Below are 27,535 nucleotides of genomic sequence, written 5' to 3'. Positions count from 1 at the left end.
TCTCCTCTCGTCGCCGCTCGCCTCGCTGCCCGGTGGCTGTGCTCCTGCCTCCGCCCCCCCCGCTGCCGCAGCCTCCCCCCGGCCCGCTCCGGCTCCGTCTCTCTGTGCCTGTGCCCTCCCGTCCCGGCGCTGCGCTGCGCTTCCCCCCGCCGGTCTCCCCCGCAGCCTATGGCCCTGGAAGGCGCCGCTGCCGCCGCCTGTATTTCTGCTGTAGGTTCCCACATCCCTCTTTAAAAATTCCGCCTAAAAAGAGAAGACGATTTACCAAATCTTTCGGGCCGTTATCTCACGTGAGTACCGGGGACGGGGTCCCCAGCACCTCCCGCACGGGGCACACCCGGGGTGTCCCGTCCGTGTCCGTCCCCCCCCCCCCCCCCCCATTGCCGGGCCGGGGTCGGTGCCGGGGCTCCCGGCTCGGGGAAGGGGGCGGCGGGCGGGGAAGGGCGGCCGGCGGCGGGTCCCTGCGCCCCGCGGGGGTGGAAGGAGCCGTCCCCGCTCCCCCGGCCGGAGGGGACAGAGCAGCCCCGTCACCCGGGAGAGCGGCGGCACTCGGCGGGGTGGAGGTGTGGGGCTGCCCCTTCCCCGGGGCGAGCCCAGCTGCCACCGGCAGCGGCAGACGGAGAGCAGCGGGGCTGAGTCAGAGCCGGGGCTCCCCCGCTCCCCCGGCGCGCAGCGGGGTCGCCGCCGCCCGGCGTGGGGCCGCCAGCCCGGGGATGGGATGGGACGGGACGGGACGGGAGGAGGCGGCAGGGCGGCGGGACCCCCCTCCCCGAGCCCCGACGGTGCCGGCGGGGGTCAGCGGGCGCCGCGCTAACATGGCGGCCGGCAGCGCCTGCGGGAGGCGGGAGGCGGCAGCGGGGAGGCCGGGCACCGGGGCCGGGGCCGCGCCGGGGCGGCCGCCGCTGTCGCCGCCGCCTCGCGGGGCTGGGCTGTGAGGGGGCGGCGGGGCCGGGGGCTCCGAGGGGAGCGGGCGAGGGTCTCGGCGGCGGCCCTAACATGGCGGATCCCCGTGGAGGGGGGCTGCTGCGCGGCTGCCGTCCCCCCTAGCCGAGCCGGGGCAGGTCCCGGTGGCGAGGGGGGACGTGGCGGTGCCCGGCGGTGGGGTCCCCTCGTCCCGCAGCACGGGGGGCTTCGGCCCCTCGGGGAGAGGAGGCGCCCCGGTGCTTTGGCATGTGAGCCCCGCTGGCCCCGTGCTTGTCACAGCGCTGGCTGCCCTGTGGGTCTGCGCTGAGCCGTTTCCCCCCCGGTAAAATGACAGGAGGAGAGCCCCATCCCGGGGAGTGCTGGCTGCCGAGGAGGGGAGGCTGGAGAAGCAGAAGCAGCGCTCGTGGCATGGCAGAGGCGTCTCTCCTTGCCTGCTTCTCAGAGGCCATGTTGTGTGTAGCCGTGACCATCCATCCGGGTTCTCCTCCTGTGCTGTCACACCTCCCTGCTCCTCACCTGAGCGGCTCCTGGGGTGGCACAGGGTCACCTCAGGGGGATCTCACCCATCCCTCTCCGTGCTGCTCACGGGGGGTCGCAACGCCGAGCAGCGGTGACGGCACGAGTCAGGAGGGTGCCGCACGAGTCAAGAGGGTATTGCACAAGTGGCTCTTTCCTGCACGCGAGTGGGGATGACGGGGCAAATTGCCGTAACGCTGAGGTGCCGGGGAGTCCAGCGGGGTGTGCGGGAAAGGGGAGGCCTTCCCTCTCGTTCATCTGTCTCCTCCTGTGGCCAGAGGTGTTTCTCCCTCCCAAGGAGCAGAAAAGATGAGCAGAAGAAAGCTTGTCTCAAGGACGCACGCTTTCCCCTCCCCTTGGTCAGCCAGTCAGCGCAGCAGCAGCAGGTTTGGTGCTGCCAGTCCTTCTGGAAGTCTCCTGCTTGAGCCTCAGCCTCCTCCATTTGGTGGCCTCAGCCAGTCCTTGTGGCCCACCCGGCTGTTTGCGGTAGCTTTCGGAAAGCATAGGGCAGAGAGGCAGTCGAGCGGTGGCCCAGCTCCCGACTGTGTGTGTGTGTGTGTGTGTAAAACATGTGCCTGGGTGCGAGGGTGTGCTGAGACCCCGCTCAGGGTCAGCATGGTGTGGGACAGGGGTGTCATGCCCCGGTGAAGGGGACTGCGAGCACAGGGCACCTGGCACAGCTGAGGAGGATGCCATCGCACCTTGCCACTAGACCGCACCACGGACCCTACCCGGTCAGTAGCTGGCCTCATTCAGAGCCCGAGAAGGTGCGTGTCTGTGCTGGGGGGACCCCCGTTCTTGCAAAGAGGACAGTAAGTGTGCTGAAACCTTCTCCCAAGCCTTTCCGAAGCGCATCTTCTGCGCTGTAAAACCCTGCACAGCCGGTGCGTGCCAGCAGACGGGAGAAGCGCTGCGTTTCAGACCTCTGCAGCAGTCTCCGGTGACTGAGCATGATTTGATTGTGTACTGCTCCCAGTCGAACACAGCCGCCCTGCACGAAAACACAGCGCAGCATCCAGTAAAGCAGCTTAGGTCTACCTCCTCTGCCTACCCAGAAGCGGGGCTGGGTTTCCTGCGCTGCGTGGCAGAGGGTTGGGGTGGATGCTCCCCCACTTCCACTCCCAGCCCAGCTGCTGGGTTTGTCTCTGAAGACCCTGCACTTGCTCGCCATTCTTCCCCTGATAAATGTGTGAGAGGCAGCAGTGGTGGGGGGGCGGTGGGGGTTGTGGATAATAGTGGTGGTAGGAGGGGTTTGTTCCAGTCTGGACTGGTCCAGTCTAGTTCTTTCCTTCCTGTCACCCTGTGAACAATGCTGCTGCCGCTGTGGCTGATGCTTGCGACACTGCAGCCCCCTCCCCATGTGTTTCGGGCTGTGGCGAGTGCAGGGGAGGTGCCCCCTCCTCTCCCCTCCTCTGCCTGGGGTGGGCTGAGCAGGCTGGTCAGCCTCCATCCCTCTCTCCCTCCCTTTCAGGGGAGAGCAGGCAGTCTCCAGCTCCGGGGAACAGGCTGTTAGACCCGAGAGAAAGAGGGGTCTTTACAGCAGTTTGTGTGGGGTGGCATCCTTTGGTGCTAAACAGCAATGCAAAATCTCCCCCTGCTTTACTGGAGGCAGGAGGAGGACTCACTGCATCCACCAGCGCTGCAGCCTGCCTGGAGGCGAGCAGCTCATGCATCTGGGTTAGCCTGGTATGCTGGTGGCTGTTTTTTGTTGTTTTTTTTTTTTTTCCCCTTGAAAAAGGCTAATGCCTTTCTTAATGTGTATATTTGGGGTAATGCTCAGCTGGAGTGTATGATTTGAAAATGATTCAATCTCTCCAATTAAAGGAGGGACAGAGTGCTCTGGCAGGGAATTTAGACTGTCCCTTCCTGAAAAGATGCTTAATCATGTAATGGACTAATTTGGATATAATGGCAAATTTCAGTTCAAAACGCTCTTGATCCAGTGCAGGAGAGAGTGCGGTCGATGGGAGAATTTCTGGCAGACCGCATGCTCCTCAGGACAGCAAGCAGAGCTACGCTTTCCCTCAGAGACCGCCTCACCGAAATGCCTTGGCACTGATCTGGAAAAGACCCATTGTACCAGAAGAATAGCTTGTTTTATTTGTGGACCAGAGTAACTTTGGTGCCTCTGAGTCTGTCAGTTTAAATGTGTGAGGTCATTTCTAGATTTTTAGGGTTTGGCCCTTGGATATTTTAGCTCAGATCATTACAAGACCTCTTTTTGGAACTTGAGAGATGCCGTGGATCATCTTAGTGAAGAAAATGAATTATGCTCAGTTTTGTAGGACTATCTGTATCGTGTTTGGGGGGGCAGATGAGCTGGAAAGAGCTCGTGCTGGTGCTTGTAGGGCTTATCAGGCAGATGCAGTTGTTTGGCAATGCTATGTTCTTTGGACAGTTACAGGGGTTATTTTGTTCCTCAGGTGAGTGCTACTATTTGGTATAAAGTACAGCATTGCTGGTTGAGCTGCAGTCAGACTCAAGGCACCTGCTAGTATACTTACAGATGGCAGATAAATACATGCATATAGGTGCCACTTGATTATTAAAAGGCAAAGCTGCCCCCTTGTTTATTCCCGCAAAGCTTGGTGTTTAGCAAAGAATGCTTCTATACCTACTTTAACACCCTTAAACAGTGGAACTTTTTCTGCCTCATCACATGGGCAGTTTCTCTAAAAATGGGACTGTCCTCATCTATTATGGACATCTAACACATTTCTATGGCTTGAAATGGTAGTCCTGCTCTACTACCATGGAGCAAACTAACTCTTAGTTAAATCACTTGCCTTATAGAATAAAAGTAGTTGGATTTGAAATGCTCAAATCCTACTGTTTCCATCTCTGAGTATTTAATATTGGCAAATCTGCATGGAAGAGGCAAGTCAAGAGTATTTTTTAAGTACGTATGTGGTTTCTTCAGATAAATAATCTTCATTTAAAAGAAATTCTGAAGGGCATTTGGAACTCAGCACAGCTCGTAGTCAACGATCGCTAAAGAAGGCGATCAGTTTTCATTCCAGTGCCATGGAAACTTTTTCTATGTGCTTTCTACTTGGCACGTGTGAGAGCATTTATCAGAGCAGTACTGCTGATGATATTTGTCTGAAGCATGTCCTTTTAGGTTTTGCACTACAGGGTCATGTGCTCCCCCTGGAAGCACCAGTTTTTAATGACTTGTTCTTCTAGGAAGGTGGGCTTAACTCATAATCGCTGAAATCAGTATGAGTCCTTGAGCACAATCAGAACAGCATAGTGGAGCTCCTGGTTGATTTTACAAAAACCAAGCGCTGACTGTTCTTAAGTGTTGTATGCATAATCTGAAGACAAAACGTTACTGATTTCTTGCGTTAATGAAAGAAAGGGATGATTAAATACAATGCATATACATTAATCCTACCTGGCAGAATTCCTGAATGTCTCAAACAAGTCTGAAGTAGTGAGGCTTATTTTTGATACTGAATGCTAATGCTAATCTTTATGCTAAAGCTGGAGAGATTGCTCTGTAGAGTTGCTGTGAAAAAGTTACCCTCAAGGTAGGGTACAGCTGTTTAGCTTTCTAATAGCAAGAATAACTGGAAAAATACACTTTAGCAGTTTTCTTAACCATATTGTGGTTGAAAAGATGATAGCCTGGGTTAGGCGATTCCCAGAAGCTAGGTTTTTGTAGTCTGCGCTTGTAGTCTCATTTAAATAGTGGGAGCAGCAAAGGTTTGTGTTTTTACAATATGTTGGTGCATTCCCCATTTCATGCCGTAGACCACAGTGAATTTGTGGAAACTTTTGTGTGTGCTGGGTTTACACAGGGCCAGTTCTGTACTGTGTTTGAGTCCGTGAAAATGACAGTTCCTTTCAGAGGGCATAACTTCTCAGTGGGGCTGGTTTGTGTCTGCGTGACTGCCTTTTATGTTCCTTGTACCGTTTTCTGTGATTGCTTTACCTTAATTTGAGTAAACTAGCCTTGTACTTCTAAAGAGCTGCCTTGGTGTTGTGTGTAACATCCTTAGACTTTAGGGGCCAGCTGAAATGTTTCCTCATTCCTGAAGGCAAGCCTAAGTTTCTTTCTTTTTACTGTCTTGCTCATCTCTGGATTTGTACGTACGGTGCTCAGCCTCACTATATAAAGCCCTGTTTTCACCCACAAAGACATGTCCATTCACAGCAGAGAAAGAGAACGTGGCAAAGGAATTACAAAGTAGAAAGGAAGTGGGGGGGGAACCAGAAAAATTGCAACAGTTACAGGGTTAAAAACATTTTGAGTGCGGGTGGTTAAGTATTAAGGTCTTCCATACGGCAGGATGGTGTAGGCTCCTTTGCTTTAAAAGTCTTCCAGTTCAGACGATGAAAGAGGAGTACAAACAAGCAGTTTATATGTGCCTATTTCATGTGTTCTAGCAGTGCTTCGTACATCTGACTTGATCTGGCTCAGAGTTCACATTCACTGTTGAAAACTGGGCATTTTATGTGATTATAGACTTTCACAGTGGGAAGTTGCAAACCTAATTAACTGCAGCACTAAAAATGCATGTTCTGTGTTTTAAGGTTAAGCTTTTATTTTGTTCTGGCGATGAAATTTATTTTTGCATGTGTTTCTTCCTACAGGGCAAAATCTCTGATCAAGTTTACAACTATCCAGAGGGCTTAGGAGAAGTGCTTTATAGAGAACAGTTCGACTTCAACGCTGAGCCACCTTGGGAACCTAGCTGATGATAGTAGGGTTCCATCTCCTAACTTGTCCATGTAAGTCTTTTTTTTTTCCTTGCTCTTCACCTGTATGCAGGAGGCTAAGTGCTTCCAAAAATGTGAACTGTATGTATTGGCTTTCTGAGATACAAAATACCTGTCTTTATGTAGCTTAGCAAAAATTGGAAAGCAGGAGCATGCATGGTATCCTGGGCTTTCATTCATGGTAGCACTGTAATTTTTTTACTTACCTAGTACTTTTCTCAACAGCGTTATCTGATCAACTTCTGTGGGACTTAAACATGTGTTAGTAAACTTTGTACTTCTCTGCACTAGGGCCACTGGCTACAGAAAACAAGCTGCAGTAGTTTCAGCCTCAGAGTGGTAATTTGGAAGTTATGAATTCACACTGCGTGCCTATTAACATCAAACCATGATTTGCTGAGTACTGTGTGATTTCTGAGGGTGTTTTACACTCAAATAGTTAAAATTTGCTATTGTAAACAGTAACTAATGCTGATCAAGGGTGTGTCTTCCCAAATGCCCGTCTCCATTATTTGCTAATTATTATTCACTTCCACAAATAGTTGTAGTTGAGCTACAGTAGAATGTGGAATTCTGTGTTGGATGGAAATCATGCACCAATTATAAACCTCTTTAAATTTAAAGAGGCAAACAGTTATTAAAGCAAAACAAAACCCGTGATAACTGAAAACAAGCGAACGCATGTAGTTGATCTTAAGGACCACAGAAAACTCTGGAATGTGTGTGGTTATCCTGTTCTGTTAACACAAAAGAGTAGCTTTGTGTGGTTTTAACAATACCCTGAAATGCATTTGTAACATCTGAGTTAAGCTGATTTTATATAGTATTCTTGTCAGGCTATCTGGTATTTTTGTTGTTGGGCTTAGTACCTACAAATTATATAAAGCTTCTTAATGTCAAACTATAGAATGAGAATGGTTAAGTGCATTTACCTGATAAATTAACTGATAAAGGCACTTCTTAAAGACCACAAAGAGTTTAGATACCAGTTATGTTGGTATGTTTCCTAATAAGGTACTTCACGTAGATGACGCTGTCCTTTGAAAATACTGCAGGAAGGGAAGCACAGGGTGAGCTTAGCTTATCATGATTTCTGTCTTTTATCTCCAGAGGTGGCGTTTTTCTGATTTTGTTTGAAATGTGCTGGAATTAGCCAAATGTATCTGGTTCTATGTGGATGACTGTTCAAATGAATACAGCTAACATTGAGAATTCTCAATGTATTGCTGTTGTTTTGTAGGTAACAACTTTTTTTTTTGTAAGCAGATCTGAGAAAATTCTCATGCTTAGCTTCTGAGTTTCAGTTCACTTTTGAATGAGGGTAGGACTTTCTAGCGTGACGTTTTGCACTTCAACAGTAGTAAAGTAAACAAGCAATTAAAAGGTAGCAAAGGCAGCAGAATTGTTAGGAGGAAGGAGAGCATATAGTACAACATCTTAAGGTACTGGAAATGAATTTTAATTTCTTAAACAACTCTGAAGTAATTTTGACTTTGAAGTTTTGTTCTTTGTGGGGAAGGCTGCTCTGGTACCTTTACTGAGGTTGTTTTCTCTAACTAGTGGACTGTGCTGCAGCAAGTAGCGCAAGGTGTAGCTTGTCCTAGAATGGAAACACAGCTGGGTTTGCTATATTTGTGGCTGAAAGTTCAGATGTTCTGCATGCTTATTTTGCACTAGGATCTATTATGTCTTTAGTGCTAATACACTGTCCACAAATACAACTAGTTCAATATTGAATGTAGAGGTGATGTATGTAGCAGTTCTCTGTAAGTGTTTGCCAGTAAATCAGCATGGCTTGGTGTGCTGAAGCATGGGTAATTGCCTCAAACACAGCTAAGATATATTTAAGTTAGCCAGCTAATTGGTAGTTTGAGTCCTGTTCAACTTGTAAAGCGATTTAATGGGGAAAAAGGTCAATTGAGCTTTTAAATATAGCTGTTAATCTTATATTGCAATGGAACTTAAATAAAAATCTTCTGTCTGAAGGTATACTTATATTCCCATTAAACTCGCTTCCTTTTTATAATTCTCTCCCTCCCACTGTTGTCCTTGCATCAACGTTGGCCATGGAAGTACTTGGGGTTTTAGTTCTGTCTTGCTCTCAAGCTCTTTTTTTTTTCCTGAGCAAACAGTTTGGCAGCTGAGGTCTGAGGCGTTGCTCTTTTGAAAACCTGTTCTATTTATTGCCACGTCTGGTTGGTTGGAAATGGAGGGAATTACCAACGGAAAGCTGATCTATTAAGCAGCCCTGTGTGTGCCCGGTGGGAGCAGGAGTTATTTGGGCTGGCTGGCCTTTCAAGCTCTCTCCCCTTTCTGTCTGAATGGGGCTGGGTGGCAGTCGGGAAACGAGAGCTGGGAGCACAGTAGAGGGCCAGTGGGCAGCGTGGAGGGTGAATATTAGCAGCGACTGGTAAGTGTGGGGAGAGGGAAGGGAAGTGAGGTAGCACTTCTCTTTCATGAGAGTGCAAGCAAATGTGGTACCACAGAAGTATACGTGCGATTACAAGAGTATGCCTTATGGTAAGCTTTGCTGGCTTATCAACTTTGAATAATGTATTCAAATGTCAAGAAAGCAGAAGAAAGTTCTTGGAAGCATGGATGTTGCAGAAGAAAATGTCAAATAGGGCATTATTTCTGAGTACCTCCTCCTTTGCTCGCTTTCTTCTTCATCACAGATGCTCTGTTACATGGCTCATTTAATGGTGTGAAATACTGCTGAAGGGAGGCAGGGGGAAATTAACCTGAGCTGTGCAGGTATTCTGTGGCGACCCTGATTGGATTTGTGCCGAGAGGCAAACCTGAGTGATGCAAAATGCCCAATGTCATTGTAAATAGAGAGAGCTGCTTCGGGATTTCCATTACTTGGCTAACGATTGCATTCAGCTAACTGAATGATGAGGACACAAGTTAGTGAAACAGCATCTTGGAATACTCTTTGAAAATGCTCTGAATATAAATGGGCATTTCTTGTACTGAAAACAGAGGACTCATGTTTCTACCTTTCTAGTATATCTGCTTCTGTATTTAATTGGCAACGTTAGTGATAAAATGCTTCAATTTTTTTGATCTTTTACTCTTGAAGAACCAGTACAGTAAGGAACGTGAGATGAAGGTCTTCTAAGTCTTTAGGATTTTTGCATTGGCATAATTGTTAATCTCATAAATATTTATTTCGTCTACTGAGACGTGTAGTTGAAAGGCATTATTGGGAACCAGTCTGGTTTGTGGAGACTTCGTTCTTTGCAGAGAAGTTTTTAGTGAAAAAAACTTTTTTTTTTTTTTCAGGCCAAACAATGTGTAATTCTGACAATAAAAAGAAAAAAAAATGGAAGCAACGAGTTTGTTATGGATGCTTGCATATGACAAGCATGTGTTTAGCTGCTTTTCAGAGTATTTTAATTTTCTTGTTCCAGATGTTTGCGTCAATTGCAGTGTTTACATATTTGAACTTTAAGATAAAAGTTCTTCATCTGGGAAATCATTGTGTTAAATCTTGAAGAGCCTGAGGATGTAATGCTTACTTCAAAGAAAGCAACTGCATGCCTATGTAGAAGTCACATACCACTTGACAGCTTTTGTTTGCCCTTAAATATATGCCCTGGAGCACTGTGCAGACTAACATTTCGGGGACTAAAATGGGTGGTGTTACCACATGAAGTTTGTCAAATTATGAGTTGCATTAAGTCAGCATTCCCAGTGTGGACTGAACTCTGTATTGTAATGATTTCTGACTCCGTCCTACAGATTCGGAAGTCTTAAACCATCCTTATGATTTTCTTTTGCGTGTGTTCATTTGATCTTCCACAAATTTTACCATTGATTCTCCTCCTACTTTGGGATGGGAGGTCAGGAGGGGCAGAACAGAATAAGGTGATATAGCAGAATCCCAAATCCCTCTTCTTGTGTTAAAGAAAAATGTGTGCACCATTGTCTGATGCTGCTGTGGCAGTGTTGGTAGGAATTTCAGTTTTCTCTGTGTATTTTCTATCTTGTTCTCAACAAGAGTGAAGAGAGAATTTCTTCCAGAGCAGAAGAAATTGGAGAGGAGAGTAATGGGCTGGGACTCAGGATAGAAGTCGGTAGGCTCTTTTACTAGATGAAGTTTGCAAAATGAAAAGCTTAGATGTCACAGACATGCTTAGGAAAAGCAAGTGCTGTTTAGCAGCCTGGGAGAGGTTATGCTAGGTTGTTTATGGCTTCCTGCAAGCTATGTTATTTGTCTGTACTAGTATGGGTTCATTTTTGTCTCTGCCTCTTGATCATAAGATGCTTTTGGATAACTGAATTATGAGAGACAGCGTTTTAGGAAATGACCTGCATCAAAACTAACAAAAAGCTCTTACTGTGTTAATTAAAACTTGCTGTTGTGTAAAGTTGGTGTGATCAATTAGTTAAATAAAATGCAAATGTTTTTACCGTCTTTCATAGAGCAACTTGCTTGTCTGAAGCTAATCTGTTTATTTTTGCTCTCAAACATTTTTCTTAATCTTCGACTTAGCAGAGTAAGTTGAAGTTAAGTCTTAAGTAAACTTTCTAGTTAAGTGTTCATGTCGTTTTTGCTTTCAGGGAGCTCACGGTAAAAATGCTTCTTCCCCCTCTATGCTTTATTTAATCCTGCTCTTTCCTTCCCACAGGACCTCCCTAAAAGTAAAAATGCAGCTTTTGGAGGAAAGTTGACAACGACACTGTCTCTGTAAACTATAGACACCACAGTCATTGACTATGAAAAGGCTTTATTTTAAAAGTGCTACAAAATTAGCCTAAATTCCCTCCCGTGTAACTCAGACAAATACTAGGACTTGGAGAGAAAAAAGCCGGCTGCTTGTTTAGACCAAGCTTCATGTGCAATCAGAGGCACCAGCAATTAGCCTGCAGGGCGTGTGTGTGTCTGAGTCGTGTGTGTGTCTGAGTCTAAAATCTATTCAGTGCTTGTGACTGCTTCCATTGAGTGTCCTGGGACCTTCCAACAGGACAGATCTGTGCTTCCTCCCAGGGAGGGTGGGTAGAGACATGCATTAGTACAGTGGAAGGGACTCATGATCATCTGCATGCTTCAGAGTGTAGGAAGTGGCTTGTCGTACTAAAACCAACCAGACAAAAAAAAAAATCCAGCTTTAAAATCTAGCCTAGTACCCTTTTCTATACAGTAAATCCTGAATTTAGTTTTGCCTTCAGACTGTTTGGTGGGCTTGTACAATATGTTAGGGAACGGTGAGCTTACGGTCAGAAATACAGAATTTGTCCAACAACTTGAAAAAAGAAGGTTAATTATGAGGCTTCTGTCAGCCCAGTCACTTCACGTGCTTTCAGTTGCAGATACTTGCGGTTTTGGTAGATGGGATGTGAGTGGGGAGGGGGAATGAGAAACTGGGATCGTAGATCACCCTATACAGGGTTACTCTGTCAGCATATTGTCATTGAGGCTTGCTGAACTTTTTCTAAAGTCATGGGACTGATTATATGTGTTCAAAGCATATTGTAGGTTTAGATGCCACGCAAAATGTATTTTTCCTTTAAATTATAACACTCCTCAGTGTAACAAAAGGATTTAGAAAGTTATAGGTTTTGAATGGGCAACGTTACATTTGAATAATCTGCTGAGAATGGAAATCATTTTGCTTTCGCGTGTGTTCAGCATGGTTGTTTACTTACTCCTCTCTTTGGGTATTCTTCTTGCAGCAGGACGACAAAAGGTCTATTGTAGGAGAAAGAAAGTTTAATGTTTTATTACACAACCAGCATGTTCCTGAGGCTGTATGAAGTGCTTCTAAACTTTATACATTAGGCTGTTTAAGTCATAGCATAAATTTGCAGAAATTTATAGCAGAAATTATTCCAAGAGAACTAAACTGCTGTTACCATTTAAATTATATTCATAGCTTTTCTTCTGTTGACCTTCAGATTTCTAATACTCTGGAATTGTATTGAGTCTTCAGTAAAATGCTGATGCTAGATTTCTTTTCAGGAGAAAAAAAATGTGGTTTTTGTACTCTGCTACTGGAAACCACTGGTATTTTACGGAGGTGAATGTGTTCAGGTCTTTGTTCTAATTAGCTGGCAAATCAAGGATACCCATGAAGTACCTGTTCAGAGCATGACAGTGGCTGTGTAAATATGGCTCCCGTGTTCCCGTTTGTTTCATTGATTCCAAGTCAAACTGAATCTGTAAGCTTGTTAGCCTTCTTAAAGCAATTTTAGCTGTTACTCAAACTCAAACGAGATGTGACTGTGAAGATGTTTTTCCTGGTTGTTGAAATGTCTGCCACCTAGTCATTGTTTTTATAATTAAAATTTACTTGCCACACCGATGTCAGGATTTATCTTACCCTTTCATAATTGTTTTGGGTCTTCAGGATTCACTTAAGCATATGACTCACTTGTGAGGCAAGTATGCTGATTAAGAAGCATGCTTGTCTTTGTTATTCATCTCCTGGATATTTTATTGAAAATTTTCACTACCACTGAGTTAAATTCACCTGGCAGGAAATAATTCTTTTGAGAAACATAGATGGCATACTCAGAATGAAGGATCCAGGAAGCATGCAAAGCTCATGCCAGTGTTTTCCCTGCTACTGGCTGTAATGACAAGAAGTAAGAGCAACTGCTTTTCAGTTGTCTTTCTTAATATTAGCTTGAGTTGAAAGGAAGCTCAGGTAAGTATCTTTTCATATTGTGAGCAGTGTTAACCAAACTTATGTTGCAAATGTTGGCTTTTATTTATTTACTTATTCTAGGGAGGCAGTGGAATAAACATGAGACAAGTAATTATCATGACCTTATGAACATTTGAAGCCAAAACCATCTTATTAACTTTTAGGGTCTTAGTAAAGCATTGTTTTAACATTCAGCTGCAATGTTTCTGGTTTCTATTCACATTTTTAACTGGAAACCTGTATTTCTATTATTTTTAAAGCCAAATACAGGTGTCTTTAGAAAACAACCAGCTTTGCTTAATAAATACTATTCTAATTCTGTCAAAAGATGAAGGGTATGCTTTGTGCCTCTTTTCCCATTGGTTTGTTTTCTTTGTACAGTTTGTTGCATAATTTAAGGACCCGGATTTAAGGCTTGGAAGCCCATCCCTTGTGTTTCTTGGTTTATGACTGTCGGCTTCGCGGAATACGGCTGAGATGAAAGGATTTCTCGAGGATGCAAATTACTCCATTGGCCTGTTGGATGAAGGAGCAACTCTTGCAGATGTTATTGACAACTGTATTTATGAACATACTCATGTAAGTTTTATAAATTTTCCAGATCTTCTGGTTTAGTTCTAAGTCTTCAAACTAGGTCAAGGCATTTAGCACTGATCTGACAGCAACAGAGGAACAGTCGGCTAAAATTCACCTTATAAAGTAGTTACCCATTCTAATTTTACTTCATGTTGTTTGTTTTCCTAAGGCTGAATTCTGTTGGGGAAATTTGGACAGCAATTGTTACCTCCCTGAGCATGGTTAACAGGAAGGTAATTTTGCTGATTGTGTTAAATACAGGTTCCTGTCTCATTCTTCAAAGAAACTTTATTTTCAGTGGGGTTTAGACCAGGAACCTGAAATTTGACAAGCGTGTATTGCTGAGTTAAAAACAATTTTCTGCTTTTTCCCTGAAAATACGCCAAAGTTTGGACAAATGCATGTGCTGAGCCAGCTTAAAGCCAAGTTTAAAATTTCTGTGGTCAGACATAATCATATGGTTGTACACCTTCCCTACCTTCCCAGGTGTAAGAAGCACAGGTATCAAGACCAAGAACACTGTGAGGTGCAGCTTTTTTCTTCCAAGAAAATAAACTGGTCTAAAAGCTATTGAGGCTTAGCAATCCACTGGAAAAAAAAAATTAAATAACTCTGTGTATACAGTAGTAATAGTTTTATTGAAATCAGGCTTCACTCATTTCTGAGGAGGTAGGAAGATGTTGTAGGCTTTGTTTTGTTGACAAGGCTGTAGAAAGAAAGACCTTTATGAAAAATTAAGTTTAATTAGCAAGTCCTGTATCTTTAATATGCCACACCTATGAGTTGTTCACTTTTTTTTCCCTTGGTTTACCAAAACTGATGTTCAAATGCAAGTGCTCATCTATAGTACAGCAAATAGCTAAATCCCATGGCCTTCTGAACTCAGGTAAAGGATTCCCAAATCCTGATTCCTAATATTCTTTTTCTGTCTAGCAAATAAATAGGTAAACTACTGGCAACATGTCATGTCTCCAACCACTGGCTGGCTCACAGAGGATAGCTGCCTCCTGCTGCTTTCATTTACTCCTTTAGCTCAAGGGGTAGAGGCGTGTGCCATGGATCTAAAGCTCCAGATCCCATTCCTGCTGGTGACCCGTACAGGGGGTCAGTATGCTTCCACCCGATGGAATTTCTATTTGTGTTATTTTTTAAACAAAAATAAAGACATTGTGTACAATAAGCCACAACAAAGTTTTGTATCTGCGTTTTGTATCTAGTCAAATGCTAGAATTAACGTTTGATGTACAGTCTTAATTCAGATTGATCATGTATTTTGTGACGGTCTTTAATATAATTAGACTATTTGTTTACAGGATTTTTACTGAGTGCACATTATGAACAAATACAGAATGATCAGTTTGGATTTTGGTCCTCTACATCGACATCATGACTTGATATTAAGCAAGACTGTGGTGACAGGTGCACAAGGGGGACTGTTGCAGTTTCCAGAAAACTATCTGTGCATTTTGTTAAAGATCATGTACTTGACTCTGCAACTTTAACGTGTTGAATTAAGTTCTTTAAATTCTGCTTAAACTTTGTGCTCCATAAAATGTGGAGAACAGTCTCAATAATGTAATTCATGTAGTCAAATTTATTATCAAACAAATTTTCAATAAAATGAGCTATTATCTAGATATTGGAGTAGTGGTAGTACATTAGACTTTTTTTCCTTGTGTAATAAGCTGCAAATTATGTTGAGACTGTGGACGCTTTCATCCCAGTGGATTTTCTTCCTCCAAAGAATCGCAGACTTCTAAAAATGCTAAGTTGGAAGTGATTTGTAACCTATTTTGTATTTTTAGATAAACTGAGTATTTGGCCTTTAGGTTTTATCTTTTGTCCAGGAATTTCAGATTATTATCTATAAGCCATTCATAATATCTTTGAAGTGGTAGGTATTACCTTTGATTTTAAAGCTAGTTCAAATTGCTAGGAAAAGTACAAACAAGAGAATTGCTCAGGGTCAAACCTAGAAGTTAATAGCAGGACCAAAAAAAAAATACATAATTCTTTATGACTTTTTCTTAGGTTGTGTTTTGACAGCAAACTCACAATGTCAGGTATTTTATTTTCCTAACTTCGTTTTTTTAGACCGGAAAAAGAGCATTTTATGTTGGTGATCTTGGAAAGCTTGTAAAGAAAAACATACAATGGCAGAATGTGATGGCACCAATAAAACCATTTTATCCTGTAAGATGCAATTCTACTCCAGGTGTACTCGAAATTCTGGGAACCCTTGGGATTGGATTTGCATGTTTCAATAAAGTAAGTGTCCATTGTCTTCATATCTGTCTGTCTTATTTCCTTCCATCTGTCCAGTGTTTTAAGAACAGATTTTTTTAGTATTAAGTGCTGTGGTTATATATAATATAGTCTAAAATGTGATCTCCTATGTTCAGCTGGCTGTTAAAAATCTATTCTTCCATCCTAAAAGCGGTGGTTAGTTTTCTGTATCTTATTTGGACGACTTCCTACAGTGCTAGAGCACACTTACTGAAAACTCAGTGAAGATAGCGCACTTGACTGTGAAACTCCGGTATGCTCCTGTTTTTCAGTCTGAAATGGCATTGGTACAAGGCCTGGGCATTTCTCCTGAAAACATTATATATACAAATCCTTGCAAGCAAGCTTCTCAGATAAAGTATGCGGCAAAAGCTGGGATAAACATCATGACTTGTGACAGTGATATCGAGCTGAAGAAAATTGCACGTAACCATCCAAATGCTAAGTAAGTGTCAAAATTATGCTTTTGCTTTTTACGTTGGAGAGGTTTAATTTTGCCTGTATTCTGGGTGGTTTGTTAAGCTGCAGCAATGATACATAGCTTCCTTAATACAACTTACATATCTGTTTTTCTCTTCTCTTTATGATGTCTGTCTCGAAGGTAGTTTTTTTTTTTTCCCCCCTCAAGTTTTTTCCTCTCTGAGTCTCAGCTTCCTATATGACAGCAAGGCCCTTGTTTTGGGAGAGATCTTGTAGTAGGGCAGTCTTTGTAGAAAGGTTTCAGTCATCAAACCTCAGGAGTCTGGCACATTGTCATCCACAAGTCCATTCTTCTGTTCTGTTGTGATTTCTGTTTTTCCTTCAGAATATTCTGTTTGAAAATGAATGGCTTCAGCCTAAGAACGTGCTGAGGTTATCAGCAAATCAGCTTGTGCACTGGGTCCCATCTAGGGCTTGGATGTGCCGTGCAGGTGTTAAATATACCTACGGATATTAGCCCACTATTAGTGAGAAATCTAACTCCAGTTCTATTTCTAGTCACTTCAGCATTGGCACAGATGCTTTCTGTAGAGATCATCAAAGCTGATATTCTGGCTGTTAAAAAAAGACTGGTAGATGCTCATGTCATTAAGCATCACCTCCTTCACGTACGAAAGCTTTTGCTATGGGTCGCTTTTTTGAAGTCAGAGCCTAAGTGGATATTATATTGCTTCCCAGTGACTAATGCGGTACAGCTTCCTGACAGCTTTGTCAGAGCACATTCAAAGATGGGATTCCTGGCATCCTTTTCAAAGTTATTGGTTCTAGACTGTCCTTAAAGAGTCCTGTCATCTCAAAACTGTGGCCATAGTTGCAGAACTGGCAAAATTCTACAGTCATACAGAGTTTGGAGACTACTCATACTGTGTGTTTGGTTTCTGTTCTCATATTGCTGTTGGTAGTGACTACTCTTCATCCTCATAGCAGCCTGTCAGTGTTTTGCATGCTGGGGAGTAGTTCTTGTATTAGTTATCAGAGATTACGTTCTTTGTACTCTGCGTAAAATTTTAGCCTTGACATACTCCACAAATCTGACTGCCTTAGCAAAGTTACGGCTGTCTTTTACGTCATTTAGTATTTTAGCAGCTTTTACTGGTGCTTTTATAGTGTTTTATTAGTTTTTTGCCAATTTGCTTCTTCGAATCTAACAGAGAACTCCTTCTAAAAGAGGCTGTCTTAATGTCCACAGTAAGAGAAGTTAGGATGCAGATTTTTCTTGAGATAGTACAATTGCCAAACAGAGAAGCAGAATGAAGGAGTTGCACAAACTCTTTACATTTTTTTCAAGGATCCTATAGTCTAATATTTGAAATAATTATTATTTATTAAGGACAAGATATTTGACTTTCATAAAAGAACTGTAAATTGCCATCTGTTTTCTAGAAACCTGATCTCAAGTTCTCCTACTTGGTAGAGAGTTGTTTGGTTCTGGTTTTAATTTGAATTCTCTTACTCAGTTCATTAATACTTTGATACTGGAGTGATAACTATGGGCTTTATTTTTCTTGGTGCATTTTTAAAATGTCAAAGCCTTGATATAGCCTTGTTCCTATGGATAGTAGTCACAGCTAGGTTGTCTTCTGTAGGTAAAGCTAACTGCACTCTGCCAGAGGAAGTCCTGCTTAAGAAACTGTAATTCTGCTCCTCCTAATTTTCAGAAAATCTTTGTAACTTTGTGCGCTAACAGTTATCCAGATGTATCTGTCTTTGGAAGTCTCGGTAACTTGAGATTACGAATTTATTGAATAAAGAGGAGAAATGTAAAGCTGTAGGTATTCCTTTCTCACTTTCTATCATTTCCTTCTAATAAATTCTGGTTGGAAAAGTCCAAAGGTAACAGCTAAGGTTGGTGGTGTCCTAAGAGCTCCATCAGAGGATCAATGCTTCTTGAAAAATAAAAATTAAAAAAAAAGCAAACCTCCAAGCATACACATTATCCTCTATCCCTGCTCTAAGTGGCTGAGATGTAGGAAGAAAGATCATTCTAAAACTTCTAGAAGTAAGAATTATACTTTTTCACAGTGGCTTCCACTAGAGGGAGGGGGAATCTCTTAGCTGATTTATAATGCTGCTATAACAGTTTATTGATAAAATTTAATATAGGGTGTTGTATTTAAGAAATGGTTTTAACTAATGTTAATGTGAGGTTACAAACAATAATATTATGGTTTTGAAATTCTTTAAAATGTAAAAAAAAAAAAAAAAAAAACACCTAATAGTTTTTAATATAGTCAGCGAAATGCTTTACAAAATGTGATTTGAGTACAGAGTTCTCAGAGGTGTCTGTGCTAGTAGAGAAACAGCACAGTAGAGGCCGGGCAGTGTCTCAAGAAGAATGAAGTGATAGACCTTAATTTTCAGGAGGGTTGCTTGGTAACCGGTGTGAGAATTTAGGGTTTTTTTGCTCTTTACAAAATGCATTTTAAACACATTGTGAGACATTTGAAAAGGACTCTTAGAAGTCAAGGTAGGTGTTAGCCATGACAAAATGTATTGAACTAGGCTAAGTTGGCTTGTTGCATGTCTTGAAAAGAACTATTTCATTTTGGGCACAGAGCTTTGCCGTTTGTTTATGCCCTTCCTGTTGGCTAACTCTAATGTGCTCCCGTGTAGTCTGTGTATAACACGATACAACTTCTGTTGTATTTACCACGTGGTTTAATAAGATGATTTTTATTGTGGCTGGGGGAGCGGGAAAGGCAGTGAGTTTCTTGGTGGACAGCAGTTTGAATTTGTAAACCTTGGGGGTGTACCTGGAGAGGGTTTGACATAAGCGTGCCTTTGCCACTCAAGTGTTGTTTAATGCAGCAAATGGTCAAGGACTGATGCTGAGGCTTGCCGAGCCTACGCAGAGTTAGGCTTTGACCTGAGAGAGGACCTTATCTCGCTGCCTAAGGCTGTAAGAGGTGGTGCTGAGTGCACTGCTGCTCCACAGGAGCCTGCAGGGAGCAGGGGAAGAGTGGGGACCCCCAAACCATGTGCCCAGGTCCCTGGGGGGCAGAGGACATGGCCAGGGTGTACTTTGAATGTGTCAGCCAAAGGTTCTCCAGGTGTTATGTTGAACCACATCTGACACAAGACTGACTCGAGGGGGTTCTCCATCCTCCCCTGCGGGCTACAAAGGAGAGCAGAGATGGGAAAACCATGTTACAGTCCCTAAGGGTGTTAAGGGAAAGCATACTTTATTAGAAGGTAACGTTCTCTTTTATTACAGCACTCAACAGACTCTTGCTGCTACAAAAGAGTCTTAGTTGCTGCATTTCGAAATCCCTTATCCTTGTTGGCTCCATGTTTTAGCCCCTAATTGCTAGTTTTTTCTCTGTACAGGATTGTTTTTATTAGGTTCACTTGACTCATCCATCGATGGAGCTGGAGTACTGACAACATAATCAACATACTTCTGACAGTCTTCAGGCTTCACATGTGCTGATGATGTAAACCAACTGCCCCAATCATCTTCCCCTTCTCTTAGGCTCTTACTGCACATTGCCACAGAAGACATTACTGCTGATGAGGAGATGAATATGAAGTTTGGCACCACCCTGAAGAACTGTAGGCATCTGATGGAATGTGCTAAGGAGTTTGGAGTCCAAATAGTTGGTGTTAAGTGAGTAACTTCATTGTTCTCTGCTGGCTGAGACGATGTTTATATGATGTGTTCAAGACTTAGAACTACAGCACAAAAGGACTTTTTCCCCCCTTTTTTGGCACTTTTTTTTTTACAGGGATTTAGAAATAAAACGTTTCGGATCATGATTTTTTGCTTGCAAGCAAAGCACTAATATCCAAGCAAAAACTAGTGTGAAACAAAGTAACTACTACTGACATTGAAGCAATTTGAAATAGTGTCAAAAATCTTTCTGCTGGTGTCAAAGCAAGGTTTAAAAACCTTTCTTGTCTTCTATCTTTGCTCTTGAACTTCCACAGTAACTTGATTTTTATTTTTTCCAGTAATAACTAGCAGACCAGATAAGCTGCTAGTATAACATGAGATAGCTTGGACAGATTTTTGAACAAGGTGAACATGAGGTTAGACTTTCAAAGAGCTGAGTCCTGTGTCACTTGATCATTAAGATACAGTATTCAGAAAGGGTTTTGACGTGCCAGTGACAGAAATTGAATCCTGGTGTTCTGAGAGCTTCGAAATCATCTGTGGTATTTTAGTTTTAAGCCTGACACAAAGATTTCACTGTATGGAGGAAAAATGCACACACAGTTTTTGTTTCGTCTAACTTTAGCTACTAATGTATGACATTCACAAATGGTTTCAGAAGGCAGTCAAATGAGATGGGTTGTCAAAACAGCAAAAAAGTATTTTAAAACAAAAGGTTTTGAAGATTTTAAACAATTTTGTTTTGATTTAAATCTATCCAGAATTGATGTTAGGGGATAGCAGTACTATAATCATTAAAAATGATGAGTCTCTTTTAAAATATATTACACTACTGAGGAAATAAACATTGTTTTAATATCCAGAACATCTACACCAACTTTAACCAAGAACACATGGTTTTTGTGCATTTCAAGTTTAAAAAGTGAAGGTTGCTCATAACCTTTGTGTCAGACTGGTATTACTTAAAGAATTGAATAGACAGTGTGGTGGCTCAGATGGGTATATACGTGCACGGTCTGTCCAGAACTAGCAGACCGTACTAGGAAGCCTGTGGGCGTGCTGGTGCTCACTGTATTAAGTCAGCTGCTAGCAGTGTTTGGGCACTGCTTAAGCCTTTTGGACAAGGAGCCAGAGGGGTTTCAGGAGCTTGTGGGAGGCATTGGTACTTCCCTGGTGCTGATTACCTGCTCACCAGCCTGCTTGTGAAGCCAAGATCTGGCTTAAGGTGAAGAGGCTTCAGAGCAGTGTGGCAGAGGGACATGTCCCTCCATGCCCTCTCCCCAGTGTTGGAGTGAGTAGATAGTGTGTTTTGGGAGTAGAGCTGTGTGGCCCAGGGGAGAGGGTGTGCAAGCAAGGCCATAAAAATGAGGATGGGAGACAGGAGACTTCATACAGGTACTCAGTTAGCGTTGGCACCCGTGGAGGAAAACTTTAACCTCTTTAGGAGCAGAGACTGAAAGGTTCTGTGAGTCTCTTATTTCTTAAATATGAGCCTGTTGTAGGGTATTTTTAGCAGTAAGAGGTTGCTAAGCTAAGAAAGGCCTTGTGGAATCCAGTGGAAGAGAAGGCAGTCATCTGAGTGTGTTCTTTACACGGTCAATATACAGTCATGCAAACTTGTCTTGTGCCACTTGGAAACAAATTACTGCCCCTACTGTTGTAGATAGTGAAACAGTTTGCTTGGTCTGAAAGCTGCAAGGTTCTGTGCATTAACAGCGTTTTTATTTCTTTCAGATTTCACGTTTCAGGCTCCTGCAAGGAACTGCAAACATACATTCATGCTATATCTGATGCTCGGTGTGTGTTTGACATGGCTGTAAGTAGGAGATAATTCACCTGCATGTGCTTCAGTAGAGGATCCGTTCTATTCTAATCATACTAACAAGCCAACCACAGTGTTTCCAAAGTGTATCCATGTAGGGAAAAACCTAGTAAGGCAATAAACACTTCATCGTGAGACAATTGGTAGAGGGTAAAACAAACCTTACGAACTTCTTGTGGACAAAAGTTAATGAATGCCGTCCCACTGACAGGGAGTAGCCTAGTGTGCCACTGGTTATAAAGCAATAAGTTTTTTACAGGCACCACTGCAAAAAGTGGTGATATGTTTACATAAAAAACAAAGATACTTGCTAAGACGGCCTACTTTCCTGAACAGAATGAAGCTAAATGGTTGAAATAAATAACTGCTGTTACTCGGTATTCATTTACCGATAATAAATCATTTCCTAGTTTTGGTAAAGGCTTCTTGAAATTCAAATTTCAAATCCTGCAGATACACAATTGGCTTTTTTTAAGTTATATTAAAATATTAACCATTTGTATCTTGTCATTTGTGATAGAACTACTAACCCAGTGCACATGAATTGAGTTTATTTGCTACAATGCTTATATGTTAAAGTTACAATATTTTGGTGGTGGGCATCTGAATTTGCATGAAGAACGGTTTTATTAGATGTTTCAGATGACTCACATAAATGAGTCTTATATGTTCTACATATTGCGAAGTTCAAAAATCACTTCTCAAAGTATTTTTGTATAAATGAGAAGCTTATAAACTAAATGGAGAAGAATCTAAATTAATCACTTTACTCTTATTATTGCAGTTAGTGCATTACCTGTGACAGGTTACACACGGAGGGCAACAAACGGAAGTTCTCACTGATCTTTGTGCGAATTCATTGTAGCAGACTCGTCACATAAACGATATCTGAAAGACTTGTATTATACAGATCAGTGAGTTCCTAACTCTTGACAGAAGGCTTTGCCCTGATCCACAGATACTGAGTATAACAAATAGCACAAAATGGGAGTTGACGTTGCTGTGGGACTTCTATGTGAGAATCGTGCAACCAGCCTCTACTGACATCCTAACGCTGTTACTACTAGGTTTAGTGGGAACTGTACTAACGTCTACTAAGATACAATTTGCTCGCTAGACTATGCTTTGCTAAATATGCTCAAAATATAACTTGATTAAAAAAAAATATCCACAGTAAAGCAACTTTTTTGTTACAGTTACAGTTGTCTCTGTATTTACGTTCTGTTCTGCCTATGTATTTTAGGAAGAATTTGGCTTTAAGATGAACATGTTGGATATTGGTGGAGGCTTCACAGGTTCAGAACTTCAGCTTGAAGAGGTATGCAAAGTATTGAAAATTCAAACTCTTATTTTGATTTAAGTTGAAGTGTTTCACCTTCAAACAGCAACTAACATTGATAGCTGAAGCTTATTCTAAATTCCATACTAAACTGTAAGCCGTAAGATCCAAATAATTGGTTTTATATTCTTTATCCTGGGTAGTATAATCAGTCCTTTTACATCTCGTTTGTATTGAGTAAACACTGATTTCCATAGTTCAATCTGTGACATAACTTCTGCTAAGGTGAATTGGGCCAGTAACTTTTTTTTTGTGGCTGACTATATATTGTATGTCTAACTGATTCTTTGCCCAAACCGTGCAAGAGCACTGCTTAGCATTCTTTGGATCATAAACTGTATTGCTACTGTACAAAAGCTTCAGGCGCTTTGCTTTAGAATTGAAGACTGATAGTTTTGCTTTTAAATAAAACTTTTAACATGGATTTGGCATAAATTGGATCTTAATTCTTAATCTTAAATAATCAAAAATGTGGCTTAAGATTTGAGCATCAGCGTTAAAACACTCATTCTGTTTCTAATGCAAAAATATTCAGAACCAATCACACAAAGGCACTTTTGCTGTTCTTCTGGCTTTGTACGTAACTTTACATTATCTGTCGTGCCAGAGAAACTTTGAAATTACTTTTGTTGTCTTTAGTGAACCTTGGCGTGAGCTTTGGTTGGAAGGAGGGACTGCATGATACTCAGACTCACGGTGTTCAATTGTCAGTGTTTAGGAGAATGACCTATGTTTAAACACTCTTTGTAAATTTTGCACTTCTGGGTAAGGACACCTCTCATAATAGAGGAACAGAGTAAGCTTTTTGTCGTGCTTTCTCGAACTGTACACTGCTGTCTTGAGAGGGTGTGTGTGATATAGACACGTAACCTGAGTCACGTGTGTCCTATCTGTGATTTCAACTTCCTAGGTTAATCATGTCATCAGGCCACTGCTGGACGTCTACTTTCCTAAGGAATCTGGTGTTGATGTGATAGCAGAGCCTGGATGTTACTATGTTTCATCTGCATTTACACTAGCAGTTAACATCATTGCAAAGAAAACTGTTGAGTATGACAAACTTCTTCCTTCTGGAAGTAAGCAATGTATTTATCTTTAGTGTGGTCTGAATTGGTAGAGACAGCTGCTCACTTCTTTTAGCCAGGATAGACTAGTTTGTTCTGGCATGTATTTAATATATACCTTTTGCTGCATTGTAATCAACCTTTTGGGTTCTGACTATATATTATAAATGTAACAAAGAAAATGAAATGCATAGATTTGGCATTTCTGGTTTATTTATTATATTTGACTTGTCAGTGGTTAAACCTAGATTAGGTGCTTTACATAAGGTGTATTGGAAGGGTCTGTATTAGACTAACATGGACAAGTACAAAACCAAGCTGGCTTGTTCTCTGCTGAACTAGACATTGGTCTTACATTCTTTACAGTGATTGTTACTGAAAATATTTATTTTACTAAGCCTCACATTTAATATTCCAACTGAATTTTTAATCTCATTTTGTACTGATTACTCTGTCCGTAATCCTCACGTTCTGATGCATGGAACTCCCTTTTCAGGGGAAAACAGTTGACTTAAGTTAGGTTGCAGAAAGACTACTTATGACTGAAAAAATACATGCAAGATGACTTTTTTTTTTTAACTTCTTCCAGTGGAGCAAGCCAGGAATGATGATGACCCAGTATTTACGTATTACATAAATGATGGTGTTTATGGTTCTTTTGCGAGTAAATTGTCTGAGAAACTGAATACTAACCCAGGGGTTCACAAGGTGAGTCCTTCTGTATTCTTCAGAGATAGGCCTTATATTTTAAAAATAAAATTGTAATGATAATATTTGATACATATATACTTTTTTTAAAAAAAAATCATGTGTACAATTATTAGTAAAATTATCCTCTTGTATACTTGAACACTTCCTTATTGAATAAACTGAAGCCTGAATTACTGGTACATTTCCATATAGAAATACAAGGAAGATGAGCCTCTGTTCGCAAGCAGCCTTTGGGGTCCATCCTGTGATGAGCTTGATCAAATTGTGGAAAACTGTCTTCTTCCTGAGTTGAGCGTTGGAGATTGGCTGATCTTTGATAATATGGGTTCTGGTACCTTAGGTGAACAGTCTACCTTTAACGACTATCAGAGGCCACTGATTTACTACATGATGTCTTTCAGTGACTGGTAAGAAAATTCTTGATAGTTGCAAGATTTCACTTGTTTCAAGAGCACATGCGTGCAGCCAGATATAAACTATTTTTATGATGGCAAATACAGGAAGATGCAACTGAGGTGAAGAGCGTGCTTTTTTGTGTGGTGTGGTTCTTTTTTTTTAATTATTCTGTCTGACTTTGAGACTAAACTGCGAGCTGTAATAACATGCCTACTTTGCTTTAGGGTTGACAAAGGAAAGCATAATGTGAACTGTTGCGAGTTTATTGGTAGCTGTTCCTGAGTCATGCTTGACATCAACTGTTGAGATTCCCCTAATCCAACTAGGAAATCTTACATTTACAAGACTTTGCAAATACACAGTTAGGAAAAACTACAAAATTCCTAATACAGTTCCAAATTGTAACTTGCATACGGTATTGGCATCGCAGGTTGTAGGCAGGAAGGATCATAGCTCAGTTGCATAGACAGTAAGAATTGGGTAATGTTCCAGTGCCTAGGTAGCCAGGTCCCTGCACACCTGTTGGAGTCACAGCCCTTTTGTGTCTGTCATGTACATGCGTAGTCAGTTCTCCCCTGTGCTGAGACTGAGGTCAACATATCCAGGGGCAGTAGACTTCAAATGCTATTTCCAAGGCTGGTTTCTGAAATTAAATTGTACACAAGCTCCTTGTTACAACTCATACTTTTTTGCTGCAGGGATGAGATGCAAGATGCTGGAATTACTTCAGACACATTGATGAAGAACTTCTTCTTTGTGCCTTCTTGCATTCAGCTGAGCCCAGAAGACCGCTTTTCCACTGCAGCTTAAACAGGCATTAACGCTTCATTTAGACCTGCAGTTGCAAGTCTGTAGTTTGTCTGGTCAACATTCCAGTGTGGAAGAAATGGAACAATCTTGAATTCAATTCATTCTCTTCAAAACTTGAAACAAAGTAGTAATAGCTAATGGGGACCAGGCAAAACAAGCTACAGCTACAATTCACTGGGGGGTGGGAGGGTTAGATAATGGCATCCAAATTTAAACTTAAGTTTGTTCAACCCCTGAGCGTTTAAATATGCAACAAAATGGATGACTTAGTGGAGATGGAAACCCATCACTTGGGTTCTTCAACAGTTTACATACAAGTACACAGTTTTTATACTAAGGATTCCTGTTAGAAAAGTCTTGTAAAGTTATTGTCTTTCGCCCAGATATATCAAATGTCAGTGGGAGACCAGTGTGATTTCATTAGATGTTTAGTGTATTTAGAATGTGTAAATTTGTGCTTTGAACTGTAGTTTAATAAATGTAAAATTGCATCATAGTATTTGTTGTATTTGACCCTTGATGTATCCCTTGTATGATTGCAATAAAACTTTGTGTAGATTTTACTGTTTTTCAGGCTAACTTTGGGAGGGGCTAGGCAGAAGATACAGCTATAGAATAGGTAGATGTATACATGACTGAGAAGCCTTCTTCTCTTTAGCCCGTTCTTTCAGCTTTGCATTAGACACTAATTTCAGCTTGATAAACCTGTACAAAGTGCAAGTCCTAAGTTCCTGGAAGGCTAAAATGCAAGGTGTGGTGTTTAGTTCTATGGTATTAGCCTTAGTTGCAGTTCTAACACCACATAGCAAACCTGCAATAGATGATAAATGTACAAAGATGAGGTAGTCTTGTAGCTAGCATGCATGTAGTGGCCCCCAAGGCGGCATGGGTTAGTACGGTTTCACAAGGTTTTTTTTGATGGTGTTCAGTGAGTAGTACAACTTTCAAATTCAGCTAATTCTGTATATTGTGAACTCTTACAAGAAGGGCAATGCACTGGACTTTCTTTAAATATACCCACGAAGTAAAGGTAATGCATGCTAACAGAAGTATGTATGCCAACTGCATTGAGTAATTTGAACTGCTGAAACCATTCAGGGGCTTTCTTTGTTACTGGAGCCTCTTGACTTCTTCTGGGTTCTTTTTTTACCTTCTCACTTTAACTTTATCTCCTGTGTGAGAATTGGGTGGAGGGGTGTTAGGGTTTTGGAGTGGTGCATTAAATTCTGGATCATGTAATGAAAGGGGAGGAGGATGGTGCTTTAAACCTTTAGTCAGAGGCAAAATTTCTACCTTTTGGTTGCAAGTATATTTTAAGTGAGTGCAAGCTTGTAGGAAATCTTAATTTTTTATTCTGTAAGGTGTAAAGATTTTGTAAAACTTGATGAATTTTTAATTGAAAGTGAGGGGACGGGGGGAACTTGCTACAGAACAAACCTGTCAGATTGGACTCAACTTGTCAGAACAGTTCTACCAACCAGCTGAAAAGTACAAAATGACTTCTGTTTTGAAGATGGTTGGTCTTAAGAAATATCACTAGAATTAGATGTGGAAGAACAAAAGGAGGAAGTAATGATAGTAGGAAGCCTTTTTTTTTTTTTGAAACCTAAAGTTACTATC

General features: G+C 41.9%; 1 protein-coding gene across 2 annotated transcripts; it reads left to right on the top strand.

Annotated features, from left to right (window-relative positions):
* On the top strand, positions 1-26,478 carry AZIN1 (antizyme inhibitor 1). Of its 2 annotated transcripts, none has more exons than XM_035546416.1 (12): positions 1-290; positions 6,040-6,177; positions 13,200-13,397; positions 15,489-15,662; positions 15,953-16,125; positions 19,633-19,767; positions 21,508-21,589; positions 22,839-22,913; positions 23,845-24,010; positions 24,588-24,706; positions 24,902-25,116; positions 25,804-26,478. In XM_035546416.1, the coding sequence occupies exons 3-12, from the start codon at positions 13,296-13,298 to the stop codon at positions 25,913-25,915; spliced, it is 1,353 nt and encodes a 450-aa protein (XP_035402309.1). In that variant the 5' UTR covers positions 1-290; positions 6,040-6,177; positions 13,200-13,295; the 3' UTR covers positions 25,916-26,478. The 2 variants fall into 2 exon arrangements, with proteins under 2 accessions (XP_035402309.1, XP_050565066.1); XM_050709109.1 differs by having other exon boundaries at positions 8-210.
* Positions 26,479-27,535: the final 1,057 nt, after the last annotated feature.

This window comes from Cygnus atratus, chromosome 2 (genome assembly GCF_013377495.2).
Source record: "Cygnus atratus isolate AKBS03 ecotype Queensland, Australia chromosome 2, CAtr_DNAZoo_HiC_assembly, whole genome shotgun sequence".
Taxonomy (NCBI): Eukaryota; Metazoa; Chordata; class Aves; order Anseriformes; family Anatidae; genus Cygnus; species Cygnus atratus.
This window is presented reverse-complemented; position numbering and strand designations above follow the sequence as displayed.

What these genes read in the sequence shown, in the direction of transcription:
- AZIN1 (XM_035546416.1), top strand. Translation starts at nt 13,296, where the DNA reads ATGAAAGGATTTCTCGAGGATGCAAATTACTCCATTGGCCTGTTGGAT. An exon ending in CGTAACCATCCAAATGCTAA is followed by an intron (nt 16,126 to 19,632) that starts GTAAGTGTCAAA and finishes CCCTTCTCTTAG; the next exon opens with GCTCTTACTGCACATTGCCA. An exon ending in GTCCAAATAGTTGGTGTTAA is followed by an intron (nt 19,768 to 21,507) that starts GTGAGTAACTTC and finishes TATTTCTTTCAG; the next exon opens with ATTTCACGTTTCAGGCTCCT.